This window comes from Dipodomys merriami, unplaced genomic scaffold (assembly GCF_024711535.1).
Source record: "Dipodomys merriami isolate MVZ:Mamm:240054 unplaced genomic scaffold, mDipMer1.0.p SCAF_12, whole genome shotgun sequence".
NCBI lineage: Eukaryota > Metazoa > Chordata > Mammalia > Rodentia > Heteromyidae > Dipodomys > Dipodomys merriami.
In genome coordinates this window covers 32,371,751-32,390,516 of record NW_027202493.1, presented here as the reverse complement: position 1 = coordinate 32,390,516, position 18,766 = coordinate 32,371,751, and the positions used below count along the sequence as shown (strand labels likewise).

General features: G+C 37.8%; 1 protein-coding gene across 7 annotated transcripts in view; it reads left to right on the top strand.

Moving 5' to 3' along the window:
- The window catches only part of Clcn3 (chloride voltage-gated channel 3), a 67,278-nt gene that overhangs the window by 27,435 nt on the left and 21,077 nt on the right, over positions 1–18,766 (top strand). For all 7 annotated transcript variants that reach the window (XM_070016485.1, XM_070016491.1, XM_070016488.1 and 4 more), the window contains 9 exons: positions 3,810–3,967; positions 5,537–5,636; positions 7,278–7,465; positions 8,321–8,443; positions 10,121–10,327; positions 12,018–12,098; positions 12,822–13,367; positions 15,396–15,582; positions 18,343–18,741. In XM_070016485.1, coding sequence (XP_069872586.1) covers positions 3,810–3,967; positions 5,537–5,636; positions 7,278–7,465; positions 8,321–8,443; positions 10,121–10,327; positions 12,018–12,098; positions 12,822–13,367; positions 15,396–15,582; positions 18,343–18,741 — 1,989 coding nt within the window. The remainder of the gene's footprint in view (positions 1–3,809; positions 3,968–5,536; positions 5,637–7,277; positions 7,466–8,320; positions 8,444–10,120; positions 10,328–12,017; positions 12,099–12,821; positions 13,368–15,395; positions 15,583–18,342; positions 18,742–18,766) is intronic.

The window sequence follows — 18,766 nt, the reverse complement described above, 5'->3', positions numbered from 1 at the left end:
ATGTCAATGGGAAGTAGTTTTGCTGTGGATCATAGTCAAAAGGTTTAAAATCCAGTTTCTAACTGTACATCTGGGTGCATCTGCTCTGCCTGTGGTAAATGGTAGGCTTCCTGTGTTGAAGATGAATCTGGAGCTGAGATTTGCAAGTGCTAGGAACAAAGCATTGTGCATGACTGTTATTGCAATATATATGGTTTTATTGCAGCAAATCACACACTATAGGAAAAAGTGGCCCAGTGCCCGAAGCATGGGAAGGATAGAGATAGTGAAAGGTAGGGTTGCAGCACATGTCTGTAAGCTGCGTGCAAGTGCATTTGTGTCTGGGAAGCAGGCACTATCTAATTGTTCTTAGCCTACTCTTGGAGCAAAGTACCTACGTAGCTTAAAATAGTGTAAGTCTTAAAATAATATAAGCCAACCATGAAATTAGTTTTAGGTGCTGTTGCATAGTGGTACTGAGGCTTGAGTTTGTATCCCTGTTTCCACTAGCAGTTTGACCCTGAGCATATTTCTTTAGTATAATAAAAGCTATCCCACAAAGTTGTAAAAATTAAATGATCTGTTTCATATAACTATTAAGAACAATGTGTGGTATATGATTAATACTCCAGAAAATCTAGTTGCTATTATTAGTCTAGAACTAGTTAGTGTCTGACCTGTCCACAGGAAAGATTATTTTAATTCTGATGAAATGAGGTCCAGTCAAGGAGGTAAATAAGTACCTTGGGCTCCATCATCGGAATAATAGGTGACAGAGGTGGAATTTGACTCTAGATCTTTCTAACCTCAGAATGTATTAAGGTCATGGAATTTCTCTACTAAGCCCATCTGAAGGAAAGTGATCTTCTTTCCAGTCTCTCTTTTATTAATGTTCCCAGCCAGAGGATGTACAATTAGACAGTAGACGGCAGTCAGTGACCTGATCGTCAGGCCTCCAGAAAAGTTTCTGATTTTCTTAATTTTGTGAGTACTTCTTGATGCATACTTTCTTATTATCTAAGATCTGAGATCTGGATTACAGGAGCTATCATATTATTTGAAGGTTCCATGTTAAAATTTATCTTTATGCTAGGGATGAATCTATCCAGGAGCAGGTAGGGTTTTGATTGGTCTAGATAGAGTCATATCTTGCTACTTCTCCTTGTTCTTTCCTAGGGGTAGGTATTAAACCATCCCAGACCTGACTCGTGCTAGCCAAGTGTTTTACCACTGAGCTACATACACCGTTTGCACAGGTCCCTTTTTTCTTTTTGCCTGGGGGAATAATTTCAGAGACCCCCCCCCAACAAGACTGTAGCTATGTGGGAATAAATGTTTCCTTAAAATAATTGAGATATGTTGCAGAAAGAAGAAAAAGAATTACTAAGTGAGCAAAACCAATAATGGCCCATTACACAAATAACAGCTCTAATCTGGGTATAATTAGAGGATAATTTGGTTATTTTAAGTTTGGGGATATACCAGTTTACTAGTATTGAATATCTGGAGTGAGGTTGGGAAAAAATTAAGAACAAGAGCCAGGTGCTGGTGGGTCATGCCTGTAATCCTAGCTACCCAGAAGGCTGAGATCTGAGGATCAGGGTTCAAAGCCAGCCTGGGCAGGAAAGTCTATGAGACTCCAGTTAACCACTAGAAAACCGGAAGTGGCCCTGTGGCTCAAGTGGTAGAGTGCTCAGACCCAGAGTTTAAGCCCCATGACAGATTCCCCCCCAAAAATATTAAGAACAAGAAAAACAAAATTAAAAATTCTTGGAAAGGAAATTGACCAAGCAAATATACATATTTCAGGTGCTGCTTATAATGGCAAATTAACCTAAAGGTTTAGTTAAATTATAATTTTATGTAAAGCTTATAACTTTTATAATAAGTTATACAAATACAGTAAGTAACCTGAAGTCACCAAAAATGATGTATATGAAATGTTCATTTAGTGACATTAACTAGCTTGTAGAATGTATAATGGAAAAATTAAAATAGCAAGTGTGCTAGTATGGTTAAAAGGGTAAAGTCAATGAATTGCCAGTTTAACTCTCTTTATTGTAACTTTCTTATTACCCTGTTCTCTCTCCTCTCTCAGTATACTTCATGTAGCTAAGTAAAACTTGATTCTTTATCTGGCTTGTTGCCGAAATTCTAAGCCCTTTTACTTGGATTTTTGAAACTCATCTCAACTCAAAAGTACATGTTTTCATGATTTTGTCTTTTGAATTGTTTCATGTTATGCCTTAATTTGAAACATTATATTCTACATTGCATTTCTTTTTGTTTGCTATTTGTCAAGACAAATTCAAACCTTTATTTGTGTATTCAGAAAGTATTCTACTACATTTCCATTTCTGTCTTCACTGACGACTAAATGAGGGCTGCAACTGTGTTGACAAATGAGACGACCAGGGGACATCTTGTCATCTTAAGTGAAGAAAATCCACCTGTAAGAAGAGTTGTAATCAAAAGGAAAAGTGTTTCTCGGAAGCAGTGGTTTGACCACTTTATTTCATCTTGAAGACCTCTTCATGTTCGAGGGCTTCCTTCATGTATCAATTTTTAAAAACCATATTATTATTTACTAATTAACAAAACTTTAGAAATATTAGTCTGGAAAAGAAGGAAGATGTGCTTTATATGTATGCTTTTGGCAATTTTTTGGCCTCATAAAAATGATATTGGTCTTTACTTTTCAACTAAAAGAGATATAGCTGTTTCTTTTGTTTATCTTTATGCTGCAAGTAGTTTGGAAATTCACCAGTGTTACTGGGAAAAGTGATATCGTGGGCTGGGTACATAGCTCAAGTGGTAGAGAGTACCTGACTAACATGGGCAAGGTCCTAGGTTCAACCCCTCGTATTAAAAGAAAGTGATAGTGTACATTTGATTTGTATTTCTTTTTTTTTTTTTTTGTCGGTCGTGGGGCTTGAACTCTGGGCTTAGGCTCTGTCCCTGTGCTCTTCAGCTCAAGGCAAGCGCTCTACCACTTGAGCCAAAGCACCAATTCCAATTTTCTAGTGGTTTATTGGAGGTAAGAGTCTCATGGACTTTCCTGCCCGGGCTGGCCTTGAACCGTGATCCTCAGATCTCAGCCTCCTGAGTAGCTAGGATTACAGGCGTGAGCCACCAGCGCCTGGCTTTTGTATTTCTTTATAGTTAGATTGAAGTTATTTTCTTACTTAAATTCCATCCATATTTTTCTTGACTTAGCATTCAACAGCCTTTGTAGAACCTCCTATAAGTCTGTTTATTCATAAACTATATAGTGAACATGTGCGAAAAGCTTATTTAGCTTCCATGAGAGAGCAAGTCTGATGACAAAGCTGATTTAAAGGACAACGTGTGAGTCTGAAATGTACAATCTGTGAAGGAAAGACATTTCTTATGAGGCACCCACACACTTCTGAGAGTTGTGGTTTACCTACAACTTTCCTATGAGACAGATTCTTTTTTCACTTACTGGAGGAAAAAACATCCTCTTTCTCAATTTATCAATCATCTACAAGTTGTTTTTTAACTTTACTGACTCTATCCCTTTGTCAAGTGGTAAGTCACACAGAATTATCAGAATATCAGAATAACAGAATATCAGGTCCTCACCTGCAGTTAGGCAGGCTGCTTGTTGATAACTATAATACAACTTTGAAAGGACATTATCTTTTTTCCTTAGTGTAAGTGTTGGATCAGTTTTCTTCACATTTCTTCTATTTTGAAATTATTTCAAGTGATAATTATTTCCGCATGACTTACCAGTGAACGTCTCAGAAAGAAAACTTATTGTTGTCTTTATAAAATATAGTCACTTTTCCTCTTTTGCTCTGCAGGAACTCACTATACAATGACAAATGGAGGTAGCATTAATAGTTCCACTCACTTACTGGACCTTTTGGATGAGCCAATTCCAGGTGTTGGTACATACGATGACTTCCACACTATTGACTGGGTGCGAGAGAAATGTAAAGATAGAGAAAGGCACAGGCGGGTAAGTGTTTCAGTACCTTTTGTCACACATTCTATATGTTGAAAAATGTGTGTATGCGTTTTTCATTTCATAGCTTATTCTTCCATTTTTATCCTTGTTAAACAGCATACTTTTAGCCATATTGCTTTTGTCCTTCATAGCACTGCATGTATCTTATTCTTTTAATTGCTATGTATTTTTTCGTTGCATGCAATCTATATTAACAGTTTTATTTAACCAGTATGATATATTGATAATATTTTAGATGAGTTCCAGATGTTGCTTAGGAGTAGTGATGAATAAACACTTACACACACATATCTTTTTACAAGTATTTGTTAAACTATTGGTGGTGTGTAAGTAGTGGTGTGAAGAGAATGGCAGACTATCCAAAAATGACTTTATTATCATATTTACTTAAACAAAAGCAACGTGGAATTTAATGTTTATTTTCAGAAGAAGTGACCTACTTCTGATTCTAAAAATGGTTCATATTTGTGTTTAGATGCTTACAGTATAGAAGAGATCAAATTGCCTCATACAACTTAAAACTTACGATGCCCTTTTAATGGGGATTGTGGCTTCACATAGATCATGTACTTGAAGTAGACCAGGTCATTCCAATTACAGTCTTTCTACAGGATATTTTAGCATTGAAATCCAGCTTTTAAAACAAAAATTGTATTATGACAACAGTTCTGGACTTGTTATGGATTGGTTTAGAAATGTGTTCTTACTAATGAAGGCAAGATCTGCATCTAATTTATTACCTTACTGTTAATCTCCTGACTGCCTACAGTGTGATCAGTTGAGGACACTTCTGCCTTACAGTGAAGAGTGTGAGTCTAGATTCTACTGATAGAACTGGAGCTCTCCACATTTGAGTATTTAATCCTACAACTTTTGGGGATCCCTTAGTCACTTGATTATTATACATTGTGTGTATATAGGTTACTTATTGATATAAATTATAACTTACTGGGCTGGGAAAGTGACTCAGTGGTAGAGCGCTTGCCTTGCATGCATGAGGCCCTGGGTTCGATTCCTCAACACCACATAAGCAAAAAGAAAAAAGCTGGAAGTGGCACTGTGGTTCAAGTGGTAGAGCGCTAGCCTTGAGCTGAAGAGCTGAGGGACAGCGCCCAGGCCCAGAGTTCAGGCCCCATGACCGGACTCCCCCCCAAAAAATTATAACTTACTTAAATACTAGGACCAGGGAATTACAGACATTTCCAGCTTTATCATCTTCCACAAGTATAAAGGATCCCTCTGTATACCAGTTAAAGTTTGAATTTGATTCAACTTCAACAATTTTGATTGGATATTTATATAGTTTGTGGATGTTCTTTACTCAGACTTTGAGGTTCTTATTATTCTTGCCATCTAGTCTATAAGTCTAACAACTTTATGATGTCGTGATTTCGCTCCTAATTCACTTTTCCTAGTAGCTCCAGTTCACTTAATTATAGAATTAATCAGAAGATATTGTGTTCTATATATGACAACTGAGAAAGAAATGCTAGATTATAGAATAGTGGCTTCTATTCATCATTTGAAAAGTGAAGCATACATACACATTTCTGATTTCAGATCAACAGCAAAAAGAAGGAATCAGCATGGGAAATGACAAAAAGCTTATATGACGCATGGTCAGGATGGTTAGTAGTAACATTAACAGGATTGGCATCAGGTAAAGAAAAAGTTTAACACCATTTTATTTATTTGTTTAGATAAGAGAAGTATAAATAGTTCCCTTTCCCTCTCTTTAGTTTTCCTCCCCTCTCCCAGGTATTAGTGCTATGAAAGCATTTGTTTCTCTTCCTCAAAAAATCTTCTTAAATAGAAGACTAGGAGACAGGAGGCTTTTTAGTCTAGACTTGGCTTTCACTTTCAGGTGTGGATCCAACTTGCATCATCTTTCTGGGTTCAGTTTCCATAGAACAAGTGATTTGGATCAGATGGCAAATGAAGTATTTTTAACATCATAACCGCTAATACTTATTGAGCACTTCTTATGTGTCATGTAGGAGTCTAAAAACTTTGTATATATTTAAACCTCATGACAATCTTATAGCATAAATATTCTCATTAGCTGCAGTAACATAGCCAGTAATGGCTCAGCCAGGGTTTGAGTTCCAGCAAGTTAATGCAAGAGATGAGCTTTTTAATCACTGCACCACAGCTTGGCTGCAAAGTCCCTTCTTCATTTGAGACTTTAAGAAATAGTTGAGCACTGGGTGCCAGTGGCTCACACCTATAATTCTAGCTACTCAGGAGGCTGAGATCTGAGGTTCAAAGTTCAAAGCCAACCCGGGTAAGAAAGTCTGTGAGACTCATCTCCAATTAATCACCAAAAAACCAGTGGTGGAGCTGTGGTTCAAGTGATAGAGCATTACCCTTGAACACTATCTTAGGGACAGTGCTTTTAGGCCCTGAGTTCAAGCCCTAGGACCAGCAGAAAACAAAAAAAAGAAAACAGAAGTAGTTGAGGATCTGAAAACAAATATTAAGGGCTGCTTTAGTCACTTTGACTTCCATTATTTGAAAATCACATCCAGAAAATTTTAACAAATGATACATTTGTGGGAATAAAGAAAAGTATTGATAACTAATTGGCATGCATGTGAATTTTGCGGTCTTCTGTGTATAAGCCATTGATGTTTTCATATAATAGGAATGACTCAGGTTTGACAGTGAATTTTTGTATTCATTTTGGTATTTTGTCAGTAAAATAATCTTGGCATGTAATTTTAAAAAAATTGTAAATCAATTACAGTAATTCATAAATGCTATGAGCTCAACTTTTTAATGGACACCAAGTTTTAATAAAGCTGACATCACTTATTAGTCTGTTAATTATATTTTGAATTGAAGTAGGCTACTTAAAAATCTTGACTTCAGTGTCCAGATATGTCACCACCCTGGCAGCTTTCTCCTTCTAGATGTCTTGCCCACTTCCTCTCCCTCCCTCCCTCCCTCCCTCCCTCCCTCCCTCCCTCCCTCTCTCCCTCTCTCCCTTCCTTCCCTCTTACCTCTTTCCTTCCCTTCCCTCCCTGCTTCCTTCCCTTCCTCCCTTCCTTCCTCCCTCCTTCCCTCCTTCCCTTTTGTAATTATAGAGAATTTGAATGATGTGGTTGGATTTTTTATTTCAATCAAAGAATAGCAGTTTTATTTTAAAGAATACTTATTTACAGGTTTTTAAAAAATAAAGAATATATATTTAATTACAAGTTAAACCTTTGTAGAAAGTTTCCCACTTTTGATTAAACTCATAACCATATCCTCCCAAAATGAATTTATTTTTTGGACCATCTCCAACACATTTTTACAGGGGCATTGGCTGGATTAATAGACATTGCTGCTGATTGGATGACTGACTTAAAGGAGGGCATTTGCCTTAGTGCATTGTGGTACAACCATGAACAGTGTTGTTGGGGCTCTAATGAAACAACTTTTGAAGAGCGGGATAAATGTCCACAATGGAAAACATGGGCAGAATTAATCATAGGTCAAGCAGAGGTAAGTCTTGCTTTGCTCAAGATGAGTTGATTGATAATTGTACCAATTACTTAAAAGAATCACAGCCTAGTTGACTGAACCATATATTAAAGAAAAGTTGTGTAATAGGGTAGAATGGAAAATATGTGACTACATAATACCAAAAAAATATAAAGATTATTTCAAGCAGCTTTCATATTAAAGTACATGGTTATACACAGATTACTTGCAAAAAGACACAAATTTATTGTGGTGGAAGAAAAATGATAATCATTGTAGTAGGTTGTCAATAGATGTAAATCATTGTAATTAGATGTGTTATTAGAGTAATTTATCCTAAAGATCAGTAAGACTAGGAAATAAGAATTATGAAAGTGTAGATTGTTAAATAGTTGGTAAAATGAACATTATAAGTAGAGATACGTTCAGTTATTTAAGATTTTCTTTGAGGCATTATAGCACTTACTATCTTAACTACTATAATGTTATGTATTAACAACGTCCTGGACTATAGGAGATTATATGTAATCATGTGGGCGGGTATGTATTTTAAGATGTGTTATAGATGAACCTTAGAGCTAAGAGAAATGTTTTTTGATAAGATGTGCAATGTGCTGTTTCTTACCTTGAGTTTAGTTTAATGATCTTTAGAAGAATTGGAATGGAATGAAATTGGAGTGCCAATCTAATTTTGTTTCCATTAACTATTGCCAAAAAGCTGTTGGTGGGTAGGCGAAGGTTGAAGTGTAATGGAAATACCTTGGTAGCAAAACTTAGGGATCAGAAAAAATACACTAGTTGCTTATATAGGAAGTACTTGCTTTAGAAATATACTATAAATTAAGCTCATATTCTTAACCTGCTCTTGTTTTTTAGGGTCCTGGTTCTTACATCATGAACTATATAATGTACATCTTCTGGGCTTTGAGCTTTGCTTTTCTTGCAGTATCTCTGGTAAAGGTGTTTGCTCCATATGCCTGCGGATCTGGAATTCCGGAGGTAAGCCACGCAGTTCTTAATATCATGAGCAATATTTGTTGGGATATTTTTTTTATTAGGAATTTTTTTTGAAATGGATTTTTTTTTGTGTAAGAGGAAATTCAGAAAAGGTAGACTGATTCAGGAGCAATCATTTATGCCTATAACTGACTCACTTGGAAAGTAGAGATCAAGGCAGATCAAAGTTTAAAGACAGTTTTTGAGACTTTATCTCAGCCAATAAAATTATTGGTGCAGTGACCTTACACCTGTCATGTAGCTATGTAGGAAGTGTAAATAGGATGATTGAGAGTCCATCTCAAAAATAACCAATGCAATGGGGGCTGGCGGTATGGGTTAGGTCATAGAGCACCTGCTCGGCAAACACAAAGTCCTGAGTTTAAGCACCCAGTACTGCTAAAACAAACAAACAAGATAGAAGCTGATGGTAGAAATCATTGAAAAGTAATTCTTCCCCCAAATGATTTCATCGTTTTTATTGTGGGAGTTGGTTTTATTTATTTATTTATTTTTGTTGGTCGTGGGGCTTGAACTCTGGGCTTGGGCACTGTCCCTCAGCTCTTCAGCTCAAGGCCAGCGCTCTACCGCCTGAGCCACAGCGCCGCTTCCAGTTTTCTAGTGGTTTATTGGAGATAAGAGTCTCACGGACTTTCCTGCCCGGGCTGGCTTTGAACCTCAATCCTCAGATCTCAGCCTCCTGAGTAGCTAGGATTACAGGCATGAGCCACCAGCGCCTGGCAGTTCTTTTTTAAAATTAAATTTTAGTGATTTTTAAGGCTATATTAAAGATACCTTTTTGGGGGGGCGGGGGAGAGTAGGTGGAGGCTGGTCCTGGGGCTTGAAATCAGGGCCTTAGGTACTGTCCCTGAGCCTCTTTGGGCTCAAAGCTAGTGCTCTACCACTTAAGCCACAGCACCATTTCCAACTTTTTTTCTGGCTTTGAACCATGATCCTCAAATCAGCCTCCTGAGAAGCTAGGATTACGGGCATGAGCCACCAGCTCCCGGATTAGTAAGAGCAATATTGTTCACTTCTCAGCACTTTTCATTCATCCTTCTTGATACATAGAAAAACATTTGATTACAGTACCCTAAGAAGGCATATGACATTGCCTGATATGTATCTACAACAACAAATTTCTACATTTCTACAACAAAAATAATTCAGATTTGCCTTTTTGGGTAATATAATCATAAGCCTTGCAAGAAATAGCTGTATTTAACTTAGCCTGTTATTTTTGTTTTCTTATAAGACAGGGTTACTTTCTGTCCTTGAATAGAAAACTAGAATAAAACTCAGATTTATTATATGTATCATTAAAAAATTGTCAATTATTTCAAAATTTGCATGTAGTTTGTGAGCAAAACAAGAATATTTTAGATTAAATTCTGATGTTTCGGGCTGGGAGATTGGCTCAGTGGTAGAGTGCTTGCCTCATACGCATGAGGCCCTGGGTTTGATTCCTCAGCACCGCATAAGCAGAAAAAAAAACTGGAAGTGGTGCTGTGGCTCAAGTGGTAGGGCTCTAGCTTTGAGCTGGAGAGCTGAGGGACAGTGCCCAGGCCAGAGTTCAGCCACCACAACTGACCAAAATAAATACATAAATAAATAACAATTAAAGAACAAATTCTGATGTTTCTTCAAGGAAATTAAGATGCCATAATCTTTCCTTTGTAGATTAAAACTATTTTGAGTGGATTCATCATCAGAGGTTATTTGGGAAAATGGACATTAATGATTAAAACCATCACATTAGTACTGGCTGTGGCATCGGGTTTGAGTTTAGGAAAAGAAGGTCCCCTGGTACACGTTGCTTGTTGCTGTGGAAATATCTTTTCCTACCTCTTTCCAAAGTACAGCACAAATGAAGCTAAAAAAAGGGAGGTAAGTGTTTTCTGTGGTTCATTTGTCAGAAAAATACATATTTGACATCTGTGAGGAATCTTATAGATCATATTGTACTTTTACTTTTTGGATAGAGTCTGTATTTAAAGTGTTTATTTGAGATTAGTTTGTTTCTTTTCCTTTGTGGAACATATAAGGTCTAGAATCTTATCTCCTCTGCTGCTCAGAATATGCCTCTATTTTGGAATTTCAGGTAGATTAGGTAGTGCCCTTTGCATTTCCTTTAAGTTTCATATGCCAAGTGTAACATTATAATGTCAACATTATTGTATGTCAGGGTTGTGAAATCTAACTTGTTTTCCTGGTAGAGGTGGTGTCTAATGTCAGTGGACATGGTGCATGATTTGTACAAAGCTTTTTTCTTGCATTATGAGTAAGTTCCAAAGGCCTGTAGAACTTCCTGAAGTTTAAATCAGAAACTCACTTTATAGGGAAAATATGGGAACTCCTTCCCTCCCTCCCTCCCTCCCTCCCTCCCTTCCTTCCTTCCTTCCTTCCTTCCTTCCTTCCTTCCTTCCTTCCTTCCTTCCTTCCCTCCCTCCCTGTCCTCCCTCCCCTCCCTTTCCTCACTCCCTTTTCTCCTTCCCTCCCCTCCCTCCCTCCCTCCCTCCCTTCCCTCCCTCCCCTCCCTTTCCTCACTCCCTTTCCTCCCTCCCCTCCCTCCCCTCCCTCCCTCCCTCCCTCCCTCCCTCCCTTCCTTCCCTCCCTTTCCTTCCTTCCCTCCCTTTCCTCCCTCCCCTCCCTTTCCTCACTCCCTTCCTCCCTCCCTCCCTCCCTCCCTCCCTTCCTTCCTTCCTTCCTTCCTTCCTTCCTTCCTTGAACTCGGGCCTGGGTGCTGTCCCTGAGCCTCTTTGTGCTCAAGGCTATTGCTCTACCACTTGAGCCACAGTGCCACTTCCAGATTTCGAGTGGTTAATTAGAGATAAGAGTCTCACCGAGGACTTTTCTGCCAGGGTTAGCTTCGAACAGCAATCCTCAGATCTCAGCCTCCTAAGTAGCTAGGATTATAGGTGAGAGCCACCAGTGCCCAGCAAAATCTTTCTTTAGCTGATTTTAGGCCATTTCTTTAGGTCAGCATGAGGACTTTTAGCACACTTTTGAACTGTAGACTTCATCAAAAGAAATAAATTATAGACTTCTCTTCATGCTTCAACATTTTTTTTTGGGGGGGGGGGTCGGTTGTGGGTCTTGAACTCTAGGCCTGGGCCTGTCCTTGAGCACTTCAGCTCAAGGCAATTGCTCTATTACTTGAGCCACAATGCCACTTGTTTCAACATTTTTGTGGATATTTCTGGAAGAAATACAGGTTCTAGGGTTTGTCTGGAGACGTTGAGTTTTTATAGACTTCCATACTTCGGGAGTCCTGTCCTGTTTTCCTGAATGCACAGCTATTCACGTTACAAGTTATCTGTATTCATTATGTATTCATTACAATGTAATCACATTATTTTATTTGGCAATGGTTTTGGCTGAATATGAATGTGTGAATGAGCTTTCAGTTGAAGTACAAGAGAAAAATACCTGTTAAAAGAACTTAATACTTGTCCTTTGCTTTGGGGGGGGGATTTAATTTTAGAAGAAGTATTTGGAAAATTGATGTAATATGAGCTGTTATTTGCTATATTGGAATTTATAAGACAGTAAGAAATAAGCCACATCTTCTTTCTAGGTGCTATCAGCTGCGTCAGCTGCAGGTGTTTCCGTAGCTTTTGGTGCACCAATTGGAGGAGTTCTTTTTAGCCTGGAGGAGGTAGGTACAAAAGCAGAGCAATTAACATTATGGTAGGTTCAGAAGTACAGCAATTAACATTATGTGTAATTTGCCAGTACAAATATCTTTTGGCACTGTGTTTTAACTGATGTAACATAGCTAGTTTTGAAGTTCGCAGTTTTATATTTAGAAATTTTTAACATGTTCTTACATGAAAATATGTTGCATGCCTAAAGAAAACTTATAAATCTGTTATTCGTGTATAAATGTTGGTATTTAACGTAATTAAATATGTAATTTGACTTATTAGGAGATATAGATAATCTTAGTTGTTTCAGTAGAAATACTATTTGTTTTTCTCACTGATGCTTAAATTTTTTCCTTTTTTGTGCTTTTATACAAAAAATGTCACTAGGATTGTTTGTAAAGCTGCACTTAAAAGGCAAGTCAGATATGTTTTTATGAGCAAACAAGCATTGGTGATGGTAATTTATTTTTAACTGCCATGATTGAATTAGATGTGAAATTCCTCAGAAAATAAAATAGGTCTAGCTATTCTAAATTATTAGGTATTTAAGACCAGTTATTGTGAACTTTTAGCGGTGTAGCACATCACTACTAAAGTCAATACCATTTTATTATCATAAAATGCAAATTCTAGCTGTGTCAAGAATTAGAGCTACCTATAGTAATATTTAGAGAAATGCTTACTCAAGTCAAAAGCATAAGATGATAGCATTCATGTTTCTTTTCTCTTTCTAGGTTAGCTACTATTTCCCTCTCAAAACTTTATGGAGATCATTTTTTGCTGCTTTAGTGGCTGCATTTGTTTTGCGATCCATCAATCCATTTGGTAACAGCCGGCTGGTCCTTTTTTATGTGGAGTATCATACACCATGGTACCTTTTTGAACTGTTTCCTTTTATTCTCCTAGGGGTGTTTGGAGGGCTTTGGGGAGCCTTTTTCATTAGGGCAAACATTGCCTGGTGTCGTCGACGCAAATCCACCAGATTTGGAAAGTATCCTGTTCTTGAAGTCATTATTGTTGCAGCCATTACTGCCGTGATAGCCTTCCCTAATCCATACACTAGGCTCAACACCAGTGAACTGATCAAAGAGCTTTTTACAGACTGTGGTCCCCTGGAATCCTCTTCTCTTTGTGACTACAGAAATGATATGAATGCCAGTAAAATTGTTGATGATATTCCTGACCGGCCAGCAGGCGTTGGAGTATACTCAGCTATTTGGCAGCTATGCTTGGCACTCATATTTAAAATCATAATGACAGTATTCACTTTTGGTATTAAGGTAAGTGCTAATGGAAGGTGGTACTGAAGTAATCTTGAAATCTTCAAAAATTTAATGTGAAATGAGAAATGCATTTTTTTTTTAAAATCTAAGAGTTTATAGTGCTGAGGTCAGAAATCTGAAAAGGTCTTATGGGCTGAGTTGGAGGTGTTTTGTTCACATGGTATTCTGGAACCTGTAGGAAAGAGCCTGCCACATTCTTTGGCTTATTGTTCCCTTTCTCTTTGAAGCCAGCAAGTCTTTCTCTTGTTGCAATACTCTGAAGCGTAACTCTTCATAGTAAACACCCACTAGTGATTATATTCTACCTTCTCAGATAATCCAGGATAATCTCCCATTCTAAGATCACCTGGTTAGCAACCTGAATTCCTCTTTGCCAAGTAACATCACTTATTTGCAGGTTGTAGGAATTAGCAGAGACGTCTGTGGGGAGCCATTATTCTGCCTGTCATACTACTGCTTAAAAGACGTTGTAAACTCAGAATTGAATTATGAGATCACCAAGCATAGTAATTTTTTTTTCTATCAAAGATTTAAGGCTTATGCATCAGAACATTGTTTGTTTTGGACCAAGAAAGTGAGAATAACATTCATTGATTAATGATCAATGAATATAAGCTGGAATTTATGAGGAAGCAGATGTTGACTTGTTTTTGTTCTTTAAATTATTGCATCCCTAGTTCATGTTATAGTTAGTATTTGTTAGTGATAATATTCTGTCACAGATGTAAATTATGTGAAGAAATAGCTTTCTTTCTTTGGAATTAGAATGGTAGTGGGTTTTTTTGGAAGTAAAATTTCTTTTGTCTTTATTTAGTCCATAAAGTATCGAGAGCCAAATAGTAGAAGAGCTTTGAAGTTTTATATTTTTTTTCTCATAGCAAATCAAGCTGAAGGAGCTGTTAAAAGTTCCTTTGTCTATAGTCAGTTGGTTTTTGGCAAATCTCTGTTGCTTCGACATCAGTAAACTACACCACAAGGGATTATAGTTATGTAAGAAAGCTGGAGTCTGTTGGTGAGCCTTTACGTCCCAAGCTCTTGCTGAAAGATAACTGTTAAGGACATTGTAAAACATGCTTTGTGTTGTGTATCCCTTTCATGACCTGATGTCCTACAATATGTCATTGTTTAATATCCAGAACAGGTTAGGGCTGGTGCTCTATCAGTAGTCTTAAAGTAATTTTGCCTAAGGTGTTTTCTATTCCTATTGCCTTGTTTAAATTTAAGTTAATAAATGTTTTGCTTTTTTTTTTTTTTTTTGGTTGGTCATGGGGCTTGAACTCAGGGCCTGGGTGCTGTCCCTGAGCTTTTTCTCTCAAGGCTAGTTAGTGCTATACCGCTTTAAGCCATAGTGACACTTCCAGTTTTCTGGTGGTTAATTGGAGATAAGCATCTCATAGATTTTTCTGCCTGGACTGGCTTCAAACCACAATCCTCAGATCTCATCCTCTTTTGAGGATGAGATAGCACTCAGCTATTCTTAATTGATATATTTCACTTAATACAAGGGGAACTGAGAAGGTTGCCCACTTTACATTGTATCACTTACAACGACTAGTATCTAATGATTTTGTTATTTGTAAATATGTAGGAAGGGCATACTCTTGTGGAGCAAAGTATAGTACTTCAAACTGAGTTGATTAAGTTTTATGAGAAACACTTTATATCCTCTCTCCCTTTTTTGAATTTTACAATGGACCTGTGGGAATTTTGCTAGAGACTTAGCAGTAGGGAATCTCTAAGATAGAAGTTGTATAACATTTAATTTTTCTTCCTCCTTGGCCTAGAGAATGTATTCTGTCACTTGGAAGTGAATTCATGGAATAACCAAGGTGCTGTTGATTAAGATATACTCCTGTTTCTGTTAGGCTTTTATGGTACTTATTCCTACTGCTAGGCTGTTGCCATAACAAATGTGAAAGGAGTCAAAGGCTCTTGAAAGAAATCCGTGACTGGAGCATGGGGCTCAGACTGCGTTTCTGAAGCCCTGTGGCTCATTAGGCTCACAAGGCTCTGTTATTGTTGCAGGTTCCATCAGGCCTGTTCATCCCCAGCATGGCCATTGGTGCGATTGCAGGAAGGATTGTGGGGATTGCAGTGGAACAGCTTGCCTATTATCACCACGACTGGTTTATATTCAAGGAGTGGTGTGAGGTCGGGGCCGATTGCATTACACCGGGCCTTTATGCTATGGTTGGCGCTGCTGCATGTTTAGGTAATATAACTGTGTCTGCTGTGTGTGAATGTTTGCAAGTCTGACTGGAAAGGGCCAATGGTAGCATGCTTGTGCTTAATTAATAAGGGCTTTGGTGGAGGAGAATGCAGGATTCAGGGAAGAAATAACAGAAATGAGACAGGGGTCCTCTTATGGTTTTCATTTTGCCTGTCAGGGAACATTGTTAATGCAGCAATTAAAGAGTAGTAGGCATATTTGTCATAATGCTTGATGACAGAAACCATTTCCCTGCAGCATAGGCTTCATTTGAATCCTGACCAAGGAGAATTTTGGTTTTTCATTTTAAGGCTGTAGGTTATCTGTACTAATTATAAACCGGTTCCTAACAAGCTTCAGAACAGCTTTGCGGTAATTTATTTTCATCCATACTAAAAGATTTGTTTACCAGTCCTTGATCATCTGATGCACAGTTGCAGCTAGAAGACAACTTCTTATTTTAGTGAAAAGAAAATATTTTCACTAACTATGGAACTATGTATTGCCTTTTTGGCATGTTAAATACTTATTTCTTTGTAATTAAAATGTCTGTCAGTTAAAGTTTGATTGTAATAAAGTTGGTGTTTGACTCTTGTTCAGTGAGTCAAAATTTTGCAATTAGTGGTCTTGAAGTGTAATGTCAAATGAACAGAATTATTTCATCCAAATAGCAAGTGTTCACTATTATTGTTGTTCAACCCAATATTGAGCAATATTAATGATTACAGAAAGTACTAAAAGTCTGCTAAGTCAACAAAATCTTAACTTGGAAATATAGCTTATAAAGTGGATTAAACTTTAATAGGGGCCAGAGTTAATGGAGGTAAGTAAGATTAGGTTGGTGTTGAAATTAGGAATGACATCTTCAGGACCCAGACTAGCTTAATATCAAAATCCTGAGACGGGCCATGGGTAGATATCTTACAGAGGAAACCAAATTGGATGTGGTGACATTTTATATGTAAAAAACACACACACACACACACACACACACACACACACACACACACACACACACACACACACACACACACACACACACACACACACACACACACACACACACACACACACACACACACACACACACACACACACACACACACACACACACACACACACAGAGAGCCTTTTTTGGACGAGAAATTGGAATGAGAGTTTCTTTGCTTAAGAAGAATTTTGTTTTAAGTGTGTAGTGTTTTCTGTGGCAGTGGGTCACCTAAAGTCTCTGCAATTGAAAAATGACATAAATACAGTAGTAGCGTATGGCATTTCAATTGTGGGACAAAGACAACAGTAAGTAGACAGATGTGGCTTAGGTAGAAGAATTATGATTTGGGTAAATCATTTTTACTAAATTTTTTTAGTGAGGATTGGACCCAGATCTTTATGCATGCTTTATCACTGAGCTACCCTCTAGCCTAGAACAGATGGTTTTCTATGGGGAATATTATTTACATTTTTAATGAAAATCATAAAATATCAATATTTCATTTTGAAGAAAGTTTAGAAGAGAGAAACTTACAAAATTAATGTTCTACCCACATGTAAGTTTAACTTGTAAACTGGTGGCAAATCAGATAGTCATGATATGTAGCATCACATTTCCTTAAGAATTAGTAAGCTTTTATGAGTGTAAAATGATGCTTTTGCTACAGCAATACCTCAAACAGGCAACATTACTTTGCTGGTCTGCTCTGATTTTCTTTTTTCTTTTTCTTTTTACTTAACATACTGTGGGTTGAATTCAGGGCCTCATGCTTGTAAGAAGTCGCTCTTATCACTTAAGGCATGCTTCCTGCCCCTTTCTGCATTGGTTATTTTGGGGATAAGGGATATTTTGGGGATAGTTTATGCCTAAGCTGAAGTCCTCCTACTTGTGTTGCCGGAGATGACAAGCACATACCACTGTGCTTAGCCATTGGTTGAGATGGATTCTCATGACCTTTTGTGCCTGGACTGGTCTTCAATTATGACACCCCATCTCTGCATCCTAAGTAGCCAGAATTTTGGGCTTGAGCTCATAAGGATTCCAAAATAATTCTTTTGGCTAACTCTGTCTTTTTAATAAGATAAACAATTTTGAAATGGCATATATATATAACTTTTTTTTTTTTGATCGCTGTCCTTCAGCTCTTTAGCTCAAGGCGAGCGCTCTACCACTTGAGCCACTGGGCCACTTCCAGTTTTCTGGGGTTAATTGGAAATAAGAGCCTTATGGACTTTCCTGCCTGGGCTGGCTTTGAACTGCAATCCTTAGATCTCAGCCTCTTGAGTAGCTAGGATTACAGGCATGAGCCACTGGTGCCTAGTTCTTATAATGTTTTATTTTTATTTATTTATTTATTTTTGGGTCCGGTCGTGGGGCCTGAACTCTGGGCCTGGGCACTGTCCCTCAGCTCTTTAGCTCAAGGCTAGAGTTCTACTCCTTGAGCCACAGCGCCACTTCCGGCTTTTTTCTTTTTGCTTATGTGGTGCTGAGGAATCAAACCCAGGGCCTCATGCATGCAAGGCAAGCGCTCTACCACTGAGCCACCTTCCCAGCCCCATATCTTATAATGTTTTATAAGCAAAGAAGATTTTTTTTCTCCTCCAAATCTTATTAAAAGTACTGATTTTAATCCTTCCAGAAAAGAAGGGAAGTTTTTGATGGCAATGCTTTTCACTGTGTTCTATAATTTGTGTGTGACTTCCTAATAAAATAGTGACATATAGTGGTTAAGATGCTGTCTTTTCTGACCAATTGTACTGTTTTCCCCTCAGGCGGTGTGACAAGAATGACTGTCTCTCTGGTGGTTATTGTTTTTGAACTCACTGGAGGCTTGGAATATATTGTTCCTCTTATGGCTGCAGTAATGACCAGTAAATGGGTTGGAGATGCCTTTGGTAGAGAGGGCATTTATGAAGCACACATCCGATTAAATGGATATCCTTTCTTGGATGCAAAAGAAGAATTCACTCATACGACCCTTGCTGCTGATGTCATGAGACCTAGAAGGAATGACCCTCCCTTAGCTGTTCTCACGCAGGACAATATGACCGTGGATGATATAGAAAACATGATTAATGAAACCAGCTACAATGGCTTTCCTGTCATAATGTCAAAAGAATCTCAGAGATTAGTGGGATTTGCTCTCAGAAGAGACCTGACAATTGCAATAGGTACCGTTTAAATTATATCTATTCG